The sequence below is a fragment of the Clupea harengus genome, chromosome 9 (assembly GCF_900700415.2).
Source record: "Clupea harengus chromosome 9, Ch_v2.0.2, whole genome shotgun sequence".
Lineage (NCBI taxonomy): Eukaryota > Metazoa > Chordata > Actinopteri > Clupeiformes > Clupeidae > Clupea > Clupea harengus.
The window spans coordinates 6,949,509-6,971,249 of record NC_045160.1 but is presented as its reverse complement, the minus strand read 5'-3'; the positions used below and the strand labels follow the sequence as shown (position 1 = coordinate 6,971,249).

General features: G+C 44.3%; 2 protein-coding genes across 6 annotated transcripts in view; both read right to left on the bottom strand.

Annotated features, from left to right (window-relative positions):
• The window catches only part of pafah1b1a (platelet-activating factor acetylhydrolase 1b, regulatory subunit 1a), a 33,150-nt gene extending 30,681 nt beyond the window's left edge, over nucleotides 1-2,469 (bottom strand). The window contains exon 1 of one of the 2 annotated variants that reach the window (XM_012825223.3): nucleotides 2,250-2,469. The gene's annotated coding sequence lies outside the window, so the exon portion shown is untranslated. Of the gene's footprint in view, nucleotides 1-2,000; nucleotides 2,226-2,249 lie in introns of those variants that run through there. The other variant, XM_031573203.2, reaches the window with a different exon arrangement.
• A 167-nt stretch (nucleotides 2,470-2,636) lies between these two features.
• Nucleotides 2,637-21,694, bottom strand: cluha (clustered mitochondria (cluA/CLU1) homolog a). Of its 4 annotated transcripts, none has more exons than XM_031573196.1 (25): nucleotides 21,321-21,694; nucleotides 17,285-17,481; nucleotides 17,019-17,190; nucleotides 16,656-16,799; nucleotides 16,168-16,295; nucleotides 15,680-15,834; nucleotides 15,331-15,456; nucleotides 14,521-14,668; nucleotides 14,329-14,421; nucleotides 12,323-13,017; nucleotides 11,401-11,870; nucleotides 10,496-10,597; nucleotides 10,273-10,373; nucleotides 9,943-10,095; nucleotides 9,770-9,832; nucleotides 9,403-9,647; nucleotides 8,821-9,059; nucleotides 8,434-8,573; nucleotides 8,258-8,338; nucleotides 7,863-7,988; nucleotides 7,394-7,515; nucleotides 7,031-7,124; nucleotides 6,806-6,940; nucleotides 6,379-6,452; nucleotides 2,637-6,279 (listed from the first exon to the last, which is right to left on the bottom strand). In XM_031573196.1, exons 1-25 carry the CDS (start codon nucleotides 21,445-21,447, stop codon nucleotides 6,150-6,152), a joined length of 4,260 nt encoding a protein of 1,419 aa, XP_031429056.1. In that variant the 5' UTR covers nucleotides 21,448-21,694; the 3' UTR covers nucleotides 2,637-6,149. The 4 variants fall into 4 exon arrangements, with proteins under 4 accessions (XP_031429056.1, XP_031429058.1, XP_031429057.1 ...); XM_031573198.1 differs by having other exon boundaries at nucleotides 11,488-11,870; XM_031573197.2 differs by lacking the exon at nucleotides 21,321-21,694 and adding an exon at nucleotides 20,963-21,308.
• Nucleotides 21,695-21,741: the final 47 nt, after the last annotated feature.

The window sequence follows — 21,741 nt, the reverse complement described above, 5'->3', positions numbered from 1 at the left end:
TACAAAAGATGGCGATGGTATACATGTTACAGCCGTAGAATAAGATATGTTATGGGTGCAGCTCACTGGGCTCTTCGGAGTGAGCCTGTTTTCCCCACACAGCTCCACCCTTTTTCCTATGCTGAGCGGGAGTTGTCGAAGACTGAAATGTCATGGGCACACAACGAAGTGGCTGTTGTACTCAGCCATGACTAGGCGAATTACAAGTTCTAACCAAATATTACCTTTTATGACGGCTAGTAATGTGGCTACATCCATGCTCAACTATAAGCTACACTTCTCAAAATCGGAATTTCTGTTCTCCCAAGCGGGCTAGCTAGCTAGTTAGCTAACATATTTTGCAATGCAGTGTCAAGCTCGTGGATAAATACACACTGGCTACCGTGATTATATTAAATATACTTGAATGAACTGGCGCATGTTCCAGAGCATGTTTCACATAAAACATTCTCTGTTGACGTCACACGCAAATATACAAATAAATGTAAAATAGATGACAAGCTGTCAACTCATTAAATAAGCTGCTGTCTCTAGTCAAGCTTAATAGCTAGCCAAGATGGCTCGATAGTTTAGCCAACTAACCTAGCAATGAGATAAGAGAGTTCACCTCACAACGCTACCCAAAACATTAATGTTTACATTTTAAGTAACATCAGCTACCCACAAGTCATTATTTACTGTAACTATTGTACTTAATCTTAACACAACTCATGCACTCGAGCAAAGGTGACTAGTTACAGACGCCGAACAGTAATGCGCTGCAACCAAAACAGTTTACCAACATTGGATTATGGTAGGTATTATACCACGTATTGCTAATTAACCAACTTGGGGAAATTAATTCAGAATTTAAAAGCCATTCCTATGGTGAATATAGACGAGACACTGGGGCCTTCGTTACCCCAAACACTGTACGTTATAGCTATGGCTAACTTGCATGTGCGGAAAACACAAGCGAATCGGTTGTGTTACTAACTTAAATGTTGGTTAACATTTACCACGCCATCCAGCAAGACCTAGACACAAATACGTCACATAAATTGCATTTTGATGACAAGTTAACTTTATACTACCGAGCAGCCTTCAATCTACGATTGCGCTGAAGTAATGATGGGTTAAGTAACGTTAGCTAGCAGTTCATTAGAACAGCTAACCGTCAGTTAAAAGGTAGCAATACCGCCAAACACTAAAACAGAATCGTTGGCGTTGTAATGATGGAGTCAGTAATTTTGTATTTGTGATAATTAAACAATGCTGACGTTACTATAATTATCTAGCTTGTTAATGTTGGCTAAAATAGTCACGCTCAGTTCAGTATGGGCCATGAGCGAGCACTTGCTAACGACTGGGCACGGGTCAGTGGGCGGCGAAATGCATCAACGGTGAATGTTAGATCATTGTAAGGTTCAATTCACCAACTGAACTTGGAAAACAATTCATTCGACTGTATTTTCCCTGACACAGGTCGGATTGACCCGGTCTCGCGTTGCAAGTTTAATAGCTAATACCGTGACCTACATATGATCATGAACCTCAACCAAACATGGTTGGACTGTTAGCCATCCTTGTGGATCACTAGCTTGCTGGCTAGTTTGGGTTAGCCGAAGGGCCAACAGGTTCCACACATTTTAGGCCATGTAAAGTACTGCTGCACCCTACCATCACCAGCAGGCTATATAACAGGCAATATCTAGATACCTAATCCGAAATGTGACACACACATTTACTTAGCGTATGTCACAAACCATTTGCCTCGGTGCCACACTACCCGGCTAGCAAGTTGTCCAGCATAAAAAATATATATTACAGCCAGCGAATAGCTATAAGGTTAGTTGACGTTAGCTTAGCTAGTCTTTACCTGGGAGTCAATAAGCAGTGCCTGCTAGCTAGCTAACAACTCAAATGACATTGGTAAAATAACATGTTGATTCAGTACTTTTGCGCATTACTTTGAGCTGTGACACTGCAGAAATCTACGGAGCAATAATCTCAAAACTTACCTGACAACGAATACTTTTTGATGACAATACAATTAATATATGTAGGAGAGTAGAATATCTTAGTAAATGCAGTATCGGTAGTGAACAAACGAGGCTCCCCTAAAACTGCTGCTCTAACGGCCGGTCCGCCATTTTGCGACATTCAGAAAGGAGGCGCAAAAATTTCAGCCACATCGTCGTCTCACCACCTACTTTTGCTTTGCCCACAGACACTTAAAAGTAGATAACGGTACATTGAACAGTGCTCACCCTAATGATCAGCTTCGAATCCCGAGCCACTGCACACGATGATATGGAACGCACCAAGGTGTTATTTCGTTCTACAGCGAGACTTGGGTCTCAGGGGTTAGGTCTACCTTCTCGCCTCCCTCCCTGGCAGCTACAATCCTTGTTTTCTGTACCGCATTCGCCTTCAGAAATCGGGCATGCGCATTCACACACTGACAGCGACGCGGTGCGCACGCCCTTTGCTTTCTTATCCCTATAATAAGTGATTTCAGTTTTTAAAATGAATAATTTTACCAACTCGGTTGGTTTTAATAGTGCATCTTTCTGAATGTCAGCATTGTTTTTAGAAAAGTAAACCTTCATCAGGCCGTTTACGGCCAATTTTGAAATATCCTCGGAACTCAAAGGCAACTTGCTAATTTCTTTATTCATTTTAATACAAAAGCATACTCAGACCAAAAATAATTAGGTTGTTATTTGTAAACAGCAACAGACAGATAACCACACAGCAAGGAAACAAAAGCAGACATACACTACATGGGCAGAAAAAAATGAGTAGCGTACAAAACAAAGACTCATTCTGATTTTTAACACACAGAAGAAATATTGTTTTATCAGTGTGCACTCGACAGCAGCTGACACTGTAGTTAAGTGGACAAGCACCGTGTGTGGCCCTACAGCGTCATTTCATTCATAAAACACTGAGACAAACTTCTGACGGTTCATAATTGCCACTATTTTGAGACGGTATGCTGAGACCCTCAGGTTTGCATGTACATGTCTTAGGCTTTAATAAGCCAGTTGCTTTTTTAAGTAGGCGTATTTGTTTCACAACGGGTTTTGTTGTACATATTTACTCACACAGCAGACCGATAAGTCTCTTATATCAATAATGAATAGAGAAATCAGAGAAAGTATGCACAGGACGGCGGTCCAATCCAGTAACCCCAAAATTACATCTTGACATAACTGATTGGCGTTCCACTCTGTGACCCACTCGCGACCAACACCCTTCACGCATGCCCACAGTAGGCTGCACTATAGGCTACCTGTGCTTGTGTTTTACTTCAAAATATTTTTAACAATACAAAACATTCAGCAACACTTTTGTTGTTTTTACACAATTGAAATACAGGTTATCACCTTTAAATGCTCAATACTAGGCCTAAATGGAATAGCCTAAATCACACAACTATGTTGTTGATTTAAAATGTGTCGATACTTAAAGTTCCACTGCGGGGTACCTGGAGCCTACAGCAGACTACTAAAGACATGTTGAGATCATGTTTTGAAAGCTTCATGCAAGCAGTTGTTGTATAATGTTTCAAAAAATATACAGCTACACAATCAAAACAAAACATAGAATTGATAAACACAGCAAAGGATTTGCATTTAATTTTCAAAGCACCTTAATTCTATGACCAATGACAAGAAAAATCACTGAAAAACCTCCCCAAGTCGTCACATGTCTGACTTAATGGATCAGTTTCTGGATGACCAGTGTTGTTTTTCCTCTCAAAAATCCTGTCAGAAACCATGTCCATTTCCCCGTCTTCCCCGCCCTTGGCAGGAATAACACAGTCGACATACTGGTGCAGAGGTATGTTTTATAATCCCTCCTAAAAATCATTTTCTTAATTAAAGTCTTTTATTTGTAACCTTGGATTTTGCAAGGAAGCACAATCTCTTGAGCACAGCCTTGTGGTGACTAATGTTACTGCAAGAGAGGAGACATTCGTGAACAACGTTGCTGGATGAAGGTAAAAGATTCTGTTCCCCTTCATAACATTATTTTCCATATAGATATATGATGGGTGAGTGATGAGGCAATAACAAAATCAACACAGTAAATCCAAACCAAGATTTTTTTACCTTTTCAAGAACAAAGAAAGAAACAAAACACCACTCTGGTTTTAAAGCAGACTGCATATAGGCACAAATCTCACATTGGTTAAATTAGTCCCACGTGTATTTTTCCAACCATAAGACATGGCATGATCAATTACTGTTGTAACTGTTCTCTTGGACATTCTGTCTGACAGCCTATGCTCCTCAATATGCTTATATTTCAGGGAAAATATAGATCAGGTAATCCTTCGGTCCTGCACCCAGGTGCAGCAGAAATCTGCACGAGTAGGCCAGGTCCAGCATCGCTATTGCTTCAATCACATACCGGACATACAGCAAACACAACTGAGACTTTACCAAGTGCGAAACACAGTGCATGTACACAAGCCAACACACCTCTGCTATTCCTTTTTTTTGGTATATAACATCAAAGCAGCCCATCTCAATCCACTGGGTAGTGCTCAATGTGTTCAAAACAGCATTAGAAAGTGCACTAAATACTGCTAAGGAATATGTAGTAGACGCCTGTTGCCTCTTTACTGTGGACTAGTCAAAGTGGCGAATGGCTAAATCTTCAATACAACTAGCCAAACAGTCAAAGGGCTGGGATGGTACAACAGATAGTACTGATACTGTCAAATCAATGGAGGTTTCTTAAAAGGTCACTCTGTTAGCAGGTTTTCTTTTTGCTATATCAAGCCAAGGGTCAAACAAACATTTTGTTCTGATATGAGCTTATGTTATCCACCGAATGGTGTCTAGTATGTGTATAAAAATAAACTTTTGGGAAGTTCCCAATGAAATAATCAAATGTTGCAGCAGCAGTAGCATAATTTCCATTGCCTGGTCATTGGTGAAACCCTCCACAGGCACACAGACACACACACACACAAACTTGCTTACACTCACACATGGACACACACACACACACACACACACACACACACTCATAGTGGAAAAAAGCGGATGTTATTGAACAACACTAAGATCAAGTTTACAATTCTAATTCAAGATGGACGTCTCAAACCTGCATTTCCATCGACATGAATCAAGTACCTCTCCAAACTGATAGACATAGATTTTTTTTACATCTCTCCACACAGTATATTTCTCTATAAAATGGACATGTCTTAAATTAATTGATAAATGACAGATCTAAAATGGCTTCTTTCCCTTCCCGGTTACTTGTACAAAAAGATCATTCATTTTCAAGACCGATGTGTTGTCAATCTTCAAAGATTGGATGAGAACTTGCGTCTGTGAAGCTGTGTCTGCTTTAAAAACACAGCAGCCTTGGGATTTCAACTAACTTTTGGACATGAAAACAAACAAAACAAAAGAAAACAAACAAGGAGGGTTTTTGATTGGTACAGCCTTGCTGCAAGACCGCAAAGACAAAAGTCTACATTCTGGAGCCCACTTCAGTTTGAAATCTCAACGAAATTTTGACGATTTCTCCTCAGTCTCACCTAGTGCACAGTAAAAATCACCTGAGTTTTAGGCCAGGCTGAGTTGTGTGGGGGCAGAGGGGCCTGGTGACGGCGGTGACTGACTGGGATGGCCTGGCCCCTCTGTGGCTCCTTGTGGTGGTGCTGGGAGGGGGAGGGGGGGTCATTTTGGTTGGAGGGGAAGGGATATAAGCAGGGGTGGAGGTGGTCCTGGGCTCAGACAAAAACAGTAATTGGGGAGGGCGGAGGGGGGTGTGATCAGTGGATAAGGCTCTGGTATACAATGTCATGGTCGTCCGTGGTCACTTCCGGCCTTGTTGGCGCTACAGAGACGGGGTGACACTGACTTTCTGCTCCCTTTAAGGGCCCGCCATCAGGCCCTTTGGATTGCACACACATTTACGCTGGTTTTGCCATGTTTTACGCTCCTTCTCTCCTACCCACTGCACAAAAAAAAAAAAAAAACGACAACACGATTCTGACTGCCCTGGCCCCTTGCCCGTCGCATTTCTCATTCTCTTGGTTTAAATTAGACAGCTTTAGTTCTCAGGTCCATAAGTTCAAGCAGATGCTGTTGCATCGTGGCTGCCCCTGGCAGTGGAGGGGGTGCGGTGCGTTCAGGGTGTTAATCGTCCACGGGCAGCTTGTCGTCGAGCTCCATGGGAGTGTCCTCCGACGGCTCCTCACTCTTGCCGGCCTCCTGCAGCATCTGCCGCCTCTGAACCTCGGCCTTCAGGTTCTCCAGGTCCTTTTGGCTGAGGAGGGACCAGACTGTTCAGTTGCGTAACAGACTTCAAGGGACATAACACTGAATACTATTTCTCAGAGGCCTGCTACAGATCGTGATCTCTTACCTCAGAGGAATAAAGATGATGCCATTGATGATGTTCAGCTGTTCCAGCACACTGGCCATACTTGGAGCTGTGAACTGGATAGGAGGAAAAATAAATTGCAATCTCAGCGTTATAATATATATATATATATATATAGCGTAATAAATCAGTTTCTCATGAACACCTCATCTTGATCATCGCAATGATCATAATCGTGGATAGCTGTTACATAAATTAACCAAATTAATAATCGCAACAGACAACAGCTGGCCTCTGTCTCCTGACTCATCAACAGCTTGAGCGTCACCAGAGTTCTGAGATGTTGGCCCTGTTCATATACTCATTACCCATCAACTCTATACTGCAGCGAATGTACTTCTTTTGCATACAAGTTATCAGGTTAGCTCTACCTGTGATGGAACAATGTTGGAGAGTGTCATGGACTTACCTTGAGTGGCATGATACTGGCGTTGGAACCGTTCTTGTAGATCTCGTTCATGGTTCTCTGGAGGGCCACTGCTTGCTGGGTAAGGTACTTCAAATACTCGGAGCTCTCCTTCGTCTTTTCATGGGCTTCTCCCACCTAGAGAGAGACCACAGGGAATTTTAAAACACATCTTTAACAGGACATTTCTCTGTAGCGCCCAGCAGGTTGTATGCGTCTGGGACGCACCTGGTTCTTGTAGATGGTGTAGCCCTCTTTCTCGTGCTGCAGCGCGGAACGGAATTCCGCTTTGCTCTCGTACACTCGCGCCACAAGGTGGTGACTGTTGGGAGACAAAAGCAAGCGAGTGTTTGTGTATGTGTATGTGTGTGCATGCATACATTAGGTGGACGTGTCTTTCCAGAGGGCTTTGTCATTCCCCGTGGAATCGAGCCAAATCCTAGATGAGCATCATCATTCATGATCATTACCGGATCAGCGGTGGAATACCTCTACAAATCTAATCCTACAGCATGGGGACTGTGCTACTGACTACAGGGTTGTCACAGGAACGGGAGTAGATCCGATTTGATTGGCAATTAGCCTTCTTACCTGAGTGCCACTTTGAGAGAGCGGGGCCCGTGGTATTTAGAGTTTATTGCCAAGGCGTTCTCCAGGAAACGCAGAGACAGGTCATACTCCATCACACCATGCAACACCAGGCCAATATTGCTCTAGGAGGGAGAGAAAGGGGGGGGGGGGGGGGATACAAAACTTCTGTTTGAAACATTGTCACGAAACACAGTTAATCTATACATTTGGCAATGTTCAGGTAAAACTACATTAAAAAGATTAGCTTGTCCATTTAAAGTGATCCTGGTTTGATCCTTACTAACAGAGGTGACTGAACCCGGCCTAACTCGGATCACATGATTACCAAAATGGAGGTCATGTTGGACAACTTCAAAGCCACTTCTTTACTCGACCCACATTTTGTTGTTAGCTCCTAATGTTGATGAAATCATCATTTCAACACAGGCCCCAGTGCACCAGTTGACATGATATGTGGGGTGCTACTCACATCTAACAGAGCCATCTCAGGATGCTCCTCCCCACACACCATCAACATGAGGTAGCGTGCGCGGTACAGCAGCTTCAGGGCAGTAGACAGCTGGCCGTTGGCGAAGCAGTACAGAGCCAAGTGCATCTGCACAAAAACACACATATTAGCAGTCAGACTACAAAAGGACATATATTAGCAATCAGACTACAAAAGGATATACATTAGCAGTCAGACTACAAGTCAGTGACCCAATCTCCTCCCAGATGCATAAAGAAAAATAAGCAGACGGGAGATAAATAATATCCCTAACAGCAGACGTCAATGGCAAACAGCACTCCCACTCTGTGCAACTATACAATCTCTACAACTCTCTGCATGCACACAACCACATAGAACAAATAAGTATTACTTACATATTCTTGAATAGTGTTGGGATGCTCAATGCCAAGAACTCTTTCACTCATCAAGACAGCCTTCTGTTGGTTGTTAAGTGCCTGCAAAACAAAAAGACCTCCAGAATCAGATCTTTTCTGAACATGGTGACAAGTGTTCAGCTGCGCAGCCTGTGGCTTCTGATTGGGCGACGCACCTCAGGGTGATCCCCCATGATGTAGTTGAGCCGGGCCAACAGACGCAGGCAGGCACAGATCTCCACGTGCATGGCCCCGTACACGTTGTTGAAGAGGTTTAGGGCCTCATTGATGAGCTCACAGCCCTCCTTAAGGTACCCTGGAGGACAGGAAGAAGACACATCATTCAGTATCTCAGCCTACATATCACAGTAACTGTAATAACAACAGTTATATATATATATATAAGGTGTATGGACATAAATAGTACAGTGCAGAAATAGTTATAGTTTAACTGCTGTCTGAAAATGGAAGGAAGGCAGCTGCCCTTATTTTGCAGTATTGCACTAGCAAATGTGTCGTACGCATTTCAGTTTGTTATGAAATGGAGCTCTTTCTGCCTTTACCTTGCTGCACCTTGGCCTGTCCGCTCTGGAAGAAGTGGAAGGCATCAGAGGCTTTAGGGTTGACGTGCTTGACCACGGGGAAGATGTTCAGGATGTCCTCCTCGGTGAAGGCCGGCTTGTGGCGGCTGTCGAAGTTGTACTCCTTGATCAGGATCTGGATGCCAGTTTTGACCGAGATCTCTCGTAGCAGCGTGATCTTCTGGAGGCCGTACTTCTCCACTGCCTGGTCCGCACTCTCACTGCATCAACACACATTACATGCATAAGAGGCAGAACAGTCGCTCCTAAAAAAAGCTGTTACAATAACATCATGCTGATTTGACACTTTATGTTTATAGTTTTATTTTAATATTTTTTAATATATATAATTTATAACATATATAATAATATAAAATAATAATAAAAAGTATTTTAAGTTGATACAAAAAACTTACAGGCTCTCTGTGTCTTAACTGAAGCTTAACTAACTGTGGATACTGCTACAAAGTATTTTGTATTGTATCGTATTCTGTACAAGTACTATGTATTGTACTGTATTCTGTATTTACAGAAATAAATTCTGAGGCAAGTGAGGTTCCTCACCACTGAAGTGTGAAGTGGTAGTAGGTTTGTGCTTCGGTGGCGATGTTCTTCCACAGCTCCATGGGCGTGAGGCTGGCCCAGGCGGTGTTGTCACCTCCCCCGGGCACTCGGCCGCGTCGCTTGCGGTTCTTCCGGCGGGACACCAGCTCGTCGACTGGCAGGTGGGCCACGGCGTCAGGGAAGGAGCTCAGGAAGCAGTTGAGGAAGTGGCTCACAGCCGCAGACAGAGCTGAGAGTTCCACACCCTGACCACACACACACACACACACACACACAGTTACTCAAACTGTACACACTCAAGCCTCCACATCCTCAATCAACATCTGGCATATCAAAACATTGAGATGAGGAAAATGGTGTTAATTACCTGGAGGTATGTCTTGAAGATATGTTTTGCACATCTGGTGATCAATTCACTAATACCTATTCTCTAAAAGCAAGAAAACAAAGGCTGATTAGCAATACAGTACTGTGAAAGTGAATATGTTTTTTATATGCAACACAAACATGCACCATGGAGATGTGACACTCTAGACTTACACAGAAGTACTCAAGTTGTGTTTTTGCAGGGGTCTTGTCCACAAAGTCCAGCACGGTGCCGAGATACCGGACATTAATGCCACGCTGGTGAAGGGCTTCAGTGAGTGTGGCTCCATCCGTAGGCAGAGCACTGTGGTCTAAACAGTCTTTAACCTAGACCCCGGGGAAAAGCATCCAGAAGATCATTAATACCAACGCAGGAGATTTCTACAGTGTCACTGTTACTGGTGCATTAAAAGCTACACTATAGTAACCATATGGGGAAATATGGTTGGGCCATCTCTGTGCCTGCCTGTCAGATGTGCGTGATTTGGTGTGGGGGAAGCTTACCAGCGAGGGGATCTGGCAGGACACCAGGAACGCAGCGCCGTCCTTCAGCAGCTGCTTCTGTTTCTGGATGGCATCGGCACTGCTGTCAGGGAAACGCACACCTGACAGACAGACAGACAGAGACATGGGGGAGGGGGGAGAGAGAGTGTCATGGTGATGATCAAGACACCAGCAGGAGAGTACAGAACACATCGGTAGAGCAGCCGGGGCCAGGAGGACCTACCTGGGGAGAAGATGTCTGGGTTGAAGCGGATATCGAATGAGGTCTCGCTGATGGAGCCCACGGCCTTGCAGGCGTTGAGGACGACCTCGCGGCTTTTGGGGTCTGTAAACACACAGGGAGAATCCCGCAGGGGAGACTGAGTAAGAATGTCTTACACTACTGTTGTTACATTTTTGTATGTTTAAACAAAACAAAAAAACATCTTACAAATGTTACAAAGGGAATGGACACCATCACAACGTCAATTAGCTCATTAGCAATTAGAAAAAAACAACCCACTCAAGTGCTAACCAAGCAATACCAGTTTACCTCTTAGTTAGCAGTACCCAGAAAAGGTGGGGGAAAAAACAAACACAGAGCACACTGAGGGAAGAGGATTGATCAGTCGCATCCCCGATCACATGACCCCGATCACATGACCCCGATCACATGCCTTCACCAAAAGGAAGTAGAATTTAACGTCTCAACCACCAACATTCCAACACCCTTTGGGTTATAGGGAGGAGTTACAAGATGACAGCAGTTAGAGGAGAAGAAAGGGAGAAAAGAGAGGGGAGAGAGGAATGGGATTCCATTTGGAGCGGTGTTACCATCATGCCAATTAGAGGGGAGGGTTTAGAACACTTGATCCCCAGAGCTGAGAGGTGAGCACGTCAGGGACAACCAACATGGCGGAGAGATGCACAGCGGACACCAGAGTTTGGTGCCTAAATATCTTCAGCGGAAACTAAGTGTATAACATGGTACCCGGTCAAGAGGAGAAAAGATATGTTAAATGATAGCGCTACAGAAGGGGGAAAGACTACTAAGAAGAGACTACTGGTAAGTGCATTTCTCTGCCACGTTTGCCTGCTCCCGTTTCGCCTCGGGACCTCTCGCTCGAGCCTTTGTTGGCTTGGACGTACCAATACTGGATCCATCTTCTGCAGCTAAGGACTCTGCCAGCTCTTTGGCCTGGGCTAACCCCGGGATATTTTCCTCAGCCTCCTTACCCTCCAGCGGGCTCTCACACTCTCTGCCTTGGTGGTCTGGGGCTGCGGACTCAGGGCTGCCGTTGGTGGTCAAGGCCAGAGCCTCAACCTGCTCTGTGACTTCTGCTGCTGCTTCTGTTGTTGTTGTTGTTGTTGTTGTTGCTGCTTCTGTTGGCTGGGACTCGGGGGTCTGGTTGGTCTCAGAGGGGGTCGCTGCAGGTTCTGAGGGGGTGGGAGAGGTGACTGGTGCGGGGGCCTCGATGGCTGGGGTGGTCTGGGAGGCGTCTGCGGGTGAGGCCTCCGGCTCTGCGTTGCTGCGGTCAGTCAGGGCTGCGGCCTTGTTCTCCTTGTTGGCTTTCTGCTGCATGAGCTGCAGGGCTGCCATCTTCATGAAGAGGAGGTACCTGAGAAACACACACAGTCAGACATGACCACTCATTAACTAATGATGCCTCACTGACAGCCTGCTGTGGGGGAGGTTTGAGGCCAAAATCATAGATATTTGCATACCTGCAAATTGTGCCGTTATACTATAAACCGCTACATTGCCATTTGAGCTCTTTCCTCTGCTGAAATGAAGATATATCCTCACGTATCTTCACATAAAAGTTCCAATAGGTCCAAGACATTGCAGAATTTGGAAATTTTTACCTAATTCACTGAATTGAAATTAAATTATTGTTTAAATTGTCCCCTTATTACTGAATAATTTACATAACCTATATCTGCAACAACAAAAAAAATCAATTTTTCCAGTACCACAATATTGACAGCCTTCATGACCAGCATCCTCATCTTTACCTTTAAATATTGTCCAATTATTACTAAAAGTACATCATCTGTACATCATGTGTACCTGTGCTCCACAAAGGCCTCGATGAGCTCCTGGCGCAGGCAGGCCAGGCGGTGGCGGTGCTGGCGGGGATAGCCCAGCCGGTGGCACTCAGGGGGCATCTCCTCATCGTCCACGGGCAGGAAGTTGAGGTCGGGTGGGAAAGTGCGCAGCAGGTCCAGAATGTAGTGGCGCCCATCGTTGCCAATGATGCCCTTGCACTCCACGGACGAGCACAGATCGACGGGCGCCTCCTTCTCGTTGAGCACGGCGTGCTGCTGCACCTTCAGCGGCCGGCTGGTCTTCTCCAGCAGCTCCAGATACTTGGGGTGCGACACTACGGTCTTGCCGAAGTCGATGGAGCCGTAGATGACGCTCTGCTCCTGTTCGCGCTCCAGGATGCCGGGGATGATGGACTGCGCCGTGACGCGGTATCCGCGGTAGTCCACCACCACCGTGCCCAGAGTGTACAGGCCCTCGACGTCAACAGCCCCGTAGGCGCGCACGCCGTTCAGGTCGTTGGTGGGAGCGGCGTGGGCCGCCGCGTCGCCACCCAGCTCGCGGTAGTGGTCGCGCACGTCAAAGCCCAGGCTGAAGAAGATGTTGTTCCAGATGAACATCTGCATGCGCGTCTCCTCGCCGGGGTTGATGGCCATGACATTGCCGTCAATCACTGCCATGGCACCGCGAGTGGCTGCTGCAGCAAAGTCACTGTGGACCTGAGGAAGGGAAAAAAAGGATATGACTTGGGCTATGTTCAGACTCAGTCAGTCAAAATCCAATTTATGTGCATACATGATTGGTATAAAGTCTGAACAGACCCAAAAGAAGAAAAAAAAAGAACACACATGAATTCAGGTTTTGGTCTGATCGGATTTCAAGTGGGTTTTTCTTTCCTTCTGTGACTTTTGATGTGACGTAAAGGTCACGTGTACATTTACATTTAGCAGACCCTTTTGTCCAAAGCGACGTACAAAGGAGAGATCAATCAAGCTACGAGCAATAGAGACATAGTGTAACAATAAATACTACTTTACATAAGAAATAGAAAAGTGGCGTAGATCTGTCTGAGTACGATCTTTATAAATAATTTTTTCTTGGTCACAGGTTGCTAGGCAGATTTCGAGAGGCACATTTAAAACAGCCCCATCTCCCAATGTAAACTTTGGCCTGTGTCGCTCACACTCATTGGTGTTTCCATAGCATCTCTCTTATGACAGCGAAAGAGAAGGCAGCATTTCACAGAGCAATCACAAACAGAGCTAGCCATCAATTTAACAGAAAATGCCGAAAGGTAAACGGTCAAAAGTGTGGCTGTATTTCGTACAAAAAGATTCAAACAACGCGACGTGCAGCAAATGCAACAAAACAATTGCGTGAAAAGGGGGGAGAGAAGGCAAGAGTCAAAAGCACATCAGCAACCGCAGACTGAAGACTAACAAAATAATACATTTTTGCCTCCTAAGGCAAATATGCTCATATTTCAAGTTTGAGGCTGTAGTGTGTGTACAGAGTGTGTGTGTTTTGTATTTATTTATATTTAAGTATAGTGTAAACTGTTGTTAACAGTTAATATATTGTTCATAGTTTGAAGTTAAAAAGTTTGAAGCCAAGTGTTTTGTATTTATTTATAGTATACTTTAAACAGTTAATATATTCTTCCATTTTAAGAAAAAAAATGCCTTGGCAATAAAAAAAAGCCTTTTTTTAAATGTCGTCAATCGTCGTTTTGTGCTTTTTTTTAAAAATGTATAGTATCGGTTCGGGCACCGTTTAGGCACCGGTATCGTTTTAGCACCGGTATCGAAAAAAAAAAAAACGATACCTATCCCTAATTATTAGTGAAAGAGAAAGAAGAACACCTTTTCAGAAAAAGATAGAGAAGAACATCGTTTCAGAAAGAGAAAGAGATAGAGAAGAAAGCGGAAAGAAATGGAGGAATGCAAAGAGACAAAGAGACATGTAACAGACTGAAGGAGCAGTAGAAGACAGACAGGAGGGTTGGTTTGTTTGAGTCTCTTTAAGCTCACCTTAAATATGGCACGCTCTCTCAGCAGCCGTTCTGGAAGGTTCTTGCGGGGAAGTTCTCTGGTCGTCTGAAGCTCTTCATTCCAGTCCCGGGTCTGAGAGACACCAGAAACACCCCAGATTTAAAACCATTTGCATACATAAGGCAGACATTTGCTGTGGTAAGGCAGTGATTTCCAAAATGTCCACCCTACCTGTCCAGGTATGTGCTCTTCATAGCCCAAACGGGAGGTGTATGCATCCTCTGCTCTCACGCAGTCCATAGCGTGGTCGATCTGAGGGGCGGTCCAGCTGTACACCTGGAAAGGTGTGGCTATTCTCTCAAACGGATGTCTCTGAACCCTACAAACAAACAGCACATCTAAAACTCCGTTTCAAGCAGCTATGCATTTCACTGACAAAAATGTAAAGTCTGCAACACCATTTTGTCTTCAGAAAACAGTACAGAGCTCTGAATTTGCAAGTAGGGCCAATGATTTTCCGCGATAACGGAATGTACCCTTTGAAAGTTGCAATTCCGTTTCAAACGGAAACACCATTTTGTGCATCAAAATCGCCCAAATTCCCCTGTATTTTGTCCTGCAAGACTGTATTCATTTAAAAAAAGCACAACAACGATTGCAAGGATGAACAAACATCAATTTAAAAAAAAAAAAACATTGAGAAAATGTCACGTCTGTGTTGACCTCCGCTCCGGCCACGCCCCCCTGTTCAACGGTTGACGCTACGGCATGTCACATTAATTCGCTCATCTTCCCTATCGCCTGCAAATAATGTTTTTTTAGTCTTCTGTTCTGTTGATGGCTGGCAAACAACAATCTTAGAAGGTTTGGGTCACTTGTGGCACATATTATTTACTCATTTTAAGCTATCAATCTACCTCAAGGTGAACAAAATGAGCCGAAACGGAATTCACCAAATGTGAAATGGAAAATCATTGGCCCTATGCATGTACATCTGAACACCTGAACGGCGTATAAAGGGATCGGTGCTGCGGTACTTGCCTCTTCTTCTGGAGGGATGTGAAGTTCTTCTTGAAGGCCGGGCTGATCTGGCTCAGCAGCTCCACCAGGGAGTGGCTCAGGAAGCTGGGGTTGGATGGCTTAGGGTTGAAGGAGTAGGTGGTCGACCTGAAACACACAGCACTTACATCACCGCTCCGCAGGCTGCACTGACCATGTGCTACAGAGTACATGGATATGAAATGAATAAAATGTGTGCATCTCAACACATGTATGTTTACACGTCGGTGTACATGTCTGAGTGGGTGAGAGAGATGCTTTGAAAAGCCTGCATTTGGCTTTATGTCTGACACTAACTAACCCATTGGGTTGGTTTGTCTAATGTACTCACTGGTTGAGGTAGTATCCACGGGTGGACGCAGTGATGCTGATGTGTCTCTCCTCCGCAGTCACTATATACAGGTACATCAGGTCTCCGTGCATCTTTCTGTTGCCAGGTGGTGGGTTCCAGCCACTCATGGTGAGAACCTTCAGGCACTGTAGTGGCTAAACAAGACAGAAACAGAGACTATATGTATATATATCCATCAGATGACCCAAGATGTTGTATATTACAACTGTTCACCATCCACCTAAGATGACTGCAATGTGAAATATATATACACATATATATTAAACATTTTAAATAAAACATTCTTTTGCGATTATGATGAGCGGTTTTTGGCCATCATTGAAAAGAAAGGTTCACGTCTTCTTTCTGGCCAACCGGGCAACAAAACACAACTACTCAAACAAACCGGGCCTTGTTATCACAGAGGAGGATATTGGCCAGCTCTATGCAGTAGATGGGAGTAGTGTTGCCATGGGGCCAGGGCCTACCTTCCAGTCTTTGTTCTGTGGCTGGAGCGGGACTAGGGGACGCTCTTTGCTGCCAGGTAGAATGTGCTCAGGAGGGGTGCAGTCGATCTGTTCAAGTTCACTGCCTTTTTTCTTTCTCTTTCCACTATCTGCAAAACAGCAACACCTGAGGTTATCTTCTCCAGCATTTACTACAGAAGGGTAGAACACTGTTGTAGGAATAGCCGCCCAAGAAAAGCGTTTCACCTTTGGCACATTTCTCAATATATTTCTACTGCTCCTCATACCCTAAGTAGATCACACGATCTAACGCACAACTCTTACATATTCATCAGCCTCTTCATCTAGGAGATGGAACAAGATGAAAGTACCTGGATGAAGACATTTTTGTATTCCTTGGTTTGTTTTTCTATCCGAGCAATACACACTTAAAAAGTAGTCCAAAGAAGAGACGCATACCTATTGGACTATTAGAGTTAACATTTGTAGAAAAAGAGACAGACACAAACCTCCTAGATCGCCATCTGTGAACACACTAAGAAAGGAGAGGGAGTTGCAGTCCACCCCGTTGTAGGAATCTGCAGGGTCCATGCTCTTCAGCAGGTCTCGGATGTGACGTACATGTATGCGCGCTTCACGCACTGTGTATGGCTCTTGGGGAAGGACACAGACACAAAAGGTTTAAAAAAAAAAAAAAAAACATAATGACACAGAGCTTCTAAGCTGCAGATTTTTTTTACACATAACATTATTTACAATTGACAAATGATGAACCAAAATCTAGATTCACAAAAAACAATGTCCGATTACTGCTTGACCAACAACAATCATAAGTAGTTCGCCATCTGACACACTAATTGAAGGAGGCTCACCTTCTACCACTTTGAGTATAGAGCCTTCCTGTAGACCCTCGATGGACTTGAGTTCAGCAAAGTTGTCCAGCACGTTCCCATCCAGCTGCAAGGAGAAGCAGGTGCGGTGGCAGGTGTCCTCCCGGTCCATGAGGACCTGGTGGATCTCCTGTACCATCTCCTGAGGAGATACCTAAGAGCAAGCAGAAGTCAAACAGTCAACCCCTATCAGCTTACACAGTTCAAGCTGATGAACACTGAAGCAGAGCTCTGGGGAGCCTCGGTACCTGGAGGTCAAAGGGCTCAGTGCCTGGGGCCTGGATCTTGACGGTGAAGCCCGTGTCCTGGATCACAATCACCTCCTGCTCGTTGGCATCATCAGAAGGGTCTGCGTCGGCGCCGCTGCCTTCCTGCTTGGAATCGGCCTCTTCGCTGTGGTCATGGTCCCCGTTGCCGTTCATCATTGTTGTGTCGGCACTGTGCGCTGTGAAAGACCATGGCAGAGAGAGAGATGCTTAGACTGTGGCCATACCAAGAGACAACTGCTATATGCACTGCACTGGTTAATGCGTCTAGGATGAAATCTACCAGATTTCAGTCACATCATCAGTGTTGTTTTTTAAGTGTTTTATATTCCAGTTAATTTAATGATATTCTTGTCTGACAAGTAAGCTGTCAGTTATTAAGTGAAGGAAACAGGAAAGGAGCCAAACTGTAGGCGTCCAGTTTAAAGGAGTGACCAGAGAGGTCTTGCCTGCCCAAGATCACAATTCAAGACAAAACACCCACACTGTCTCAGTTCTTGGCTCTATTTTTGCTGGCGTGGTTAACAGTTTAGACTCCAGATAAGTCAAGAGGGGAAACTGAGGCTTTACACACTAAATTGTTTGTAAGGTACATTTTTCAAATCCTTTCCCTTTTTTGGGCTAAGGTGTCTGAAACAAATCACACAGAATCAGACCCCCACGTTAAACCACACAAAATAGCACCCATCTTCCAACTCCACCAACATGACTGATGTGTTGCTCCACAGTAAAGCATTCTCTCCAGTAAAGCAATTACAAGAAGAGACAAACAAACTAAAGGGGGGGGGGGGGGAGCTATGGTTTAACACCGAACAGCAGCAGACACACTCGTTATTTTCTTTCAGGCGACTGCTTTCTGTCCTTGAATGAAGTCAAGGGTAACCATGTGTCACGGCAAGCCCAGTGCAGCAGAGAAACAAACAGCTGGCATTCCCACCCCAGCACATTCTGACACCGTGGGCAACAGAGAGACTTCTGGCCCAAGCAGCTCCACAATGAGCACCAAACGTCAAAGTCAATGAAGAGCGTGGAAATTATTTCATAGTATTGACGTCACCTACACCTCAGCAATGGCATGCACAGTTTTAAGGGTATCCTGTTGGATTCTTCTTGGCCTCTTCAGCTCAGTGAACCGGGGGATTTGCTGAAGTTACATCAGCCTCTCTCAGTCCCTGTGCCCTACTTTCAAACTTGATCCAAGTCACGCTCTCCTGTGTCCCATCACAATGTCCGTTTGGTTCTCTCAAGCACAATCACACAGCAGAGGATCTTTGCTTCTGAAGCGGTGGTTTCACTGCACTTTTGAACACTTGGAACTCTAGCTTAGTTATACTCAGTAAGTATTGAGGTCAGTGAGCTGGGGGTTGGGGGAGGGGGGGGTTAAATCCTTAGAACAATACTTGATTCACTGAGGCAAAGTTTTGCACTGAATTGAATGTGAGGCAATTCTGTAGAAACTGCAGTAAGCAGTGCGGCAAAAACAGCAGTGCTAAATATGAATGGGGAAAGTTTGAAGCTCTATATTGTGCAATAAGAGTCCATTACAATGTCCTTCAAACCCCTCCCCCAACTCAAATGGGTGAGGGCAGTAGCCCTTTTAGACATGTGCAGAGACACTTTGCACAATTCCATGTGAATCTAAACTCACGTAAATTGGATCACTCAGACTACCTTGGACTCTAAGATCCTGACAGTCAAAACACCTGGCTCCAAACACCGAGAGAGTATTTTGAGAGTAGACAGCGCCAATGCTTAAGACAAGAACTACACCATCCACTTAAGGCCATTCATTTGTATTAGTAGGTTATCACTTCAGACACCAATGTGTGCATTTTATTTATACCATAATTTGCACAGGTGGTATTTAAACATTTGTGACACATAAAGTTAGTCATTATGGTGGTGCAACTTCTTTTCAGTTATAGACTGCAAATAAGGCGCTCACATTCATGGTCTTTCATACTCCTCAACACATAACAACAATTTGCTGTATTTTCTCATGCCGCTGATGACATCCACACACAGGGAGAATACGTTACTGGGTGAAAGCACTCGACTATCAAATTGTCAATTCCAGTCAGTGTAATATAAGCAAAACCGCGGACAAGGCAGTGCTTACAAAGGCAAACAGAAGATGTACATCACTTAATACAGCGTTATTGTTAATATGTACAATGACCCTGCCAGATCAAGTTCTGGAGTAGGAAAAAGGACGAAAAGACCGATGATAGGCGGATCCCCGGCATGGGATATTATTTAATGTTAACGTTAGTTTAATGCGCACCAAGACCTAACTATAACTGCTATGGAAGGAAGAGATCATATGTATAGTGACAGAGGACCTGAAAGTGCTGTTGAATGTGACAAGAAATGCAGTATAGCAGTGATGAGATCGCTCAAGTTGTATAACTTCGCTCGCATACGCAGAGCGCGTTGTTCAAAGACAAGTAACGTTTTACCTCATTGGCATAAAAGCTACAAAATGACTAGATCAAACTTCTCAATAATAACACACTTACCCTACAGGATTCAGTCTATAGAACAAGTATAACCTTCTATCGCTGTACATGCACCATGACTTTCCACACAGAGGACTTCCGCTTCCCGGTCGCGGAATAGACAACCATTCTGGTTCAAGTACGGAGGGGAGTCTGAAAACGAATACTTATGCACACGGTGATATTTATGACTTCGATAGGACTAGCATGCTAAGGGAGCATTCGTCTAAGGTTAATATAACTAACTAGTCTATTCAACGTATTCAAATAGCCAACCACTCTCCTAACACCCTACTTATACAAACACCACCCCCCCATTGTTCTTTAAATTGTTAAGCTCCGCTGAAGGTGACCTTCAGTTCATTCGTTCATCATACATGCTGTTACAGAACATGTGCATCGGGACTTGGCAACATCTTCATGTCCCATGACACGACACATCACCACTGTCACTTGTGATAACCGTACATGTACACATTTTTTTAAATAAAAAAATGCATACGCTCCCTGTCCACAGTGACAGGACTGCTTTCCCCAAAAGGTACAAGTGGCTAGCTGTAGCTTCGAAAAGCTAACTAGCAAGCAGCCTAGCTAAGCTGTGGCAATTTCTTCCTGCTAAGGTTAGCTACCGGTGGTGACTGAGTAGTACTGAAGAGTTGTAACATGCCTAGCCTGCATACACACCAGAAGTAGCAAACAGCCACAACAACATGAATAACAACATTTAATATAAAAGTATGTAGCAAGAAAAATTTGCTTTCATTTACTAACCTTCAAATAAACCTAAACTTAACTCCCATTGATTCGAATAGCACTAGTTATAGCTAACTACCTACTCGAAACAATACTTATGATAAAAATTATGTAGCAAATTAAATTTGCTTTCATTTATTAACTTGGACTTAAACCTACTTAAATCCGTTGATTAGAATAACACTAGCTATTGCTGACTACATACTCTCACATAACCATCGTTTTCGCAGCTGTGATTCCTTCCTTCAAGCCCAGTCGGTGAAAACCAAGGGTCACAAGTAAGCTAGCTAACCATCAACCTTCAGGCAAGAATACATGATTGCTTGCTAGGTACGCATGTTTGCACTAACATTAGCTGAGTGCTGTAACGCTAGTGACTGCTAAGTCAAGGAGCTGAATAATGTCTTACTTGTCTTGACGATTTGGGAATCCTGTCCAACAACGAAGTACATATAATAGCTGAACTTGTCAATCTTGAGTCGTGTCAATAAATATGCATGGCTCAGTAACTTACCACTGGTCACCCAACCTGACACCTGGTCGATCTAGACACTATTAGCTGACGTTGATGCTAGCAGGGACTTTGATGATAACGTTACCCTTGATGCTCTCTAGCCACCTTGCTATCCCCAGTGATTTATCATTAACGTAAATATGTCTCAGTCTTCGGTAACCACAGTGATTTCTTGTGTTGGGGCTAGTTCCAAAACGACCTAACAACCAGTGCAATGCATGAAATGTAACAATACACGAGGTAGTAAACTAACCACAGCCACAGGAATCCTTGAGGGATGTCTTGGTAGTCTCTTTGCTGTCCACCGTGTCTCCTTCTGCAGGATCAACGGAGTTGCAGTTTGGAGCTGATGCCGGGATGTCATCTGTCTTGCTCACCATGATTTTGCAGTCACTAGCCTCGCTAGGCGTACTAGTTAGCAACAGATGTCCGTTGCTTTGATCTGAAAAGGAAATCTGACGGTTGGCCTTCCTCGATTAAGCGGTTAGCAAGCTACATGCAGAGGGTACGGACAGTAGTACGATATTGCAAAAACAACTCCACTTAGGAAGGACAGTTCCAGACTTGGCTGTCACACGTGGTTTCTCCTCCTCTTGACCTCTTTGCCTTTGTATTTAGTCCCACCCCCTGAAAACTGGGTACGGAAAGTCTACTGTGCCAGTTTAGGATAAATA

What these genes read in the sequence shown, in the direction of transcription:
- cluha (XM_031573196.1), bottom strand. Translation starts at nt 21,447, where the DNA reads ATGGTGAGCAAGACAGATGACATCCCGGCATCAGCTCCAAACTGCAAC. An exon ending in TACCACTTCACACTTCAGTG is followed by an intron (nt 9,060 to 9,402) that starts GTGAGGAACCTC and finishes GTGTTGATGCAG; the next exon opens with TGAGAGTGCGGACCAGGCAG. An exon ending in CTGAGATGGCTCTGTTAGAT is followed by an intron (nt 7,516 to 7,862) that starts GTGAGTAGCACC and finishes TCTCCCTCCTAG; the next exon opens with AGCAATATTGGCCTGGTGTT.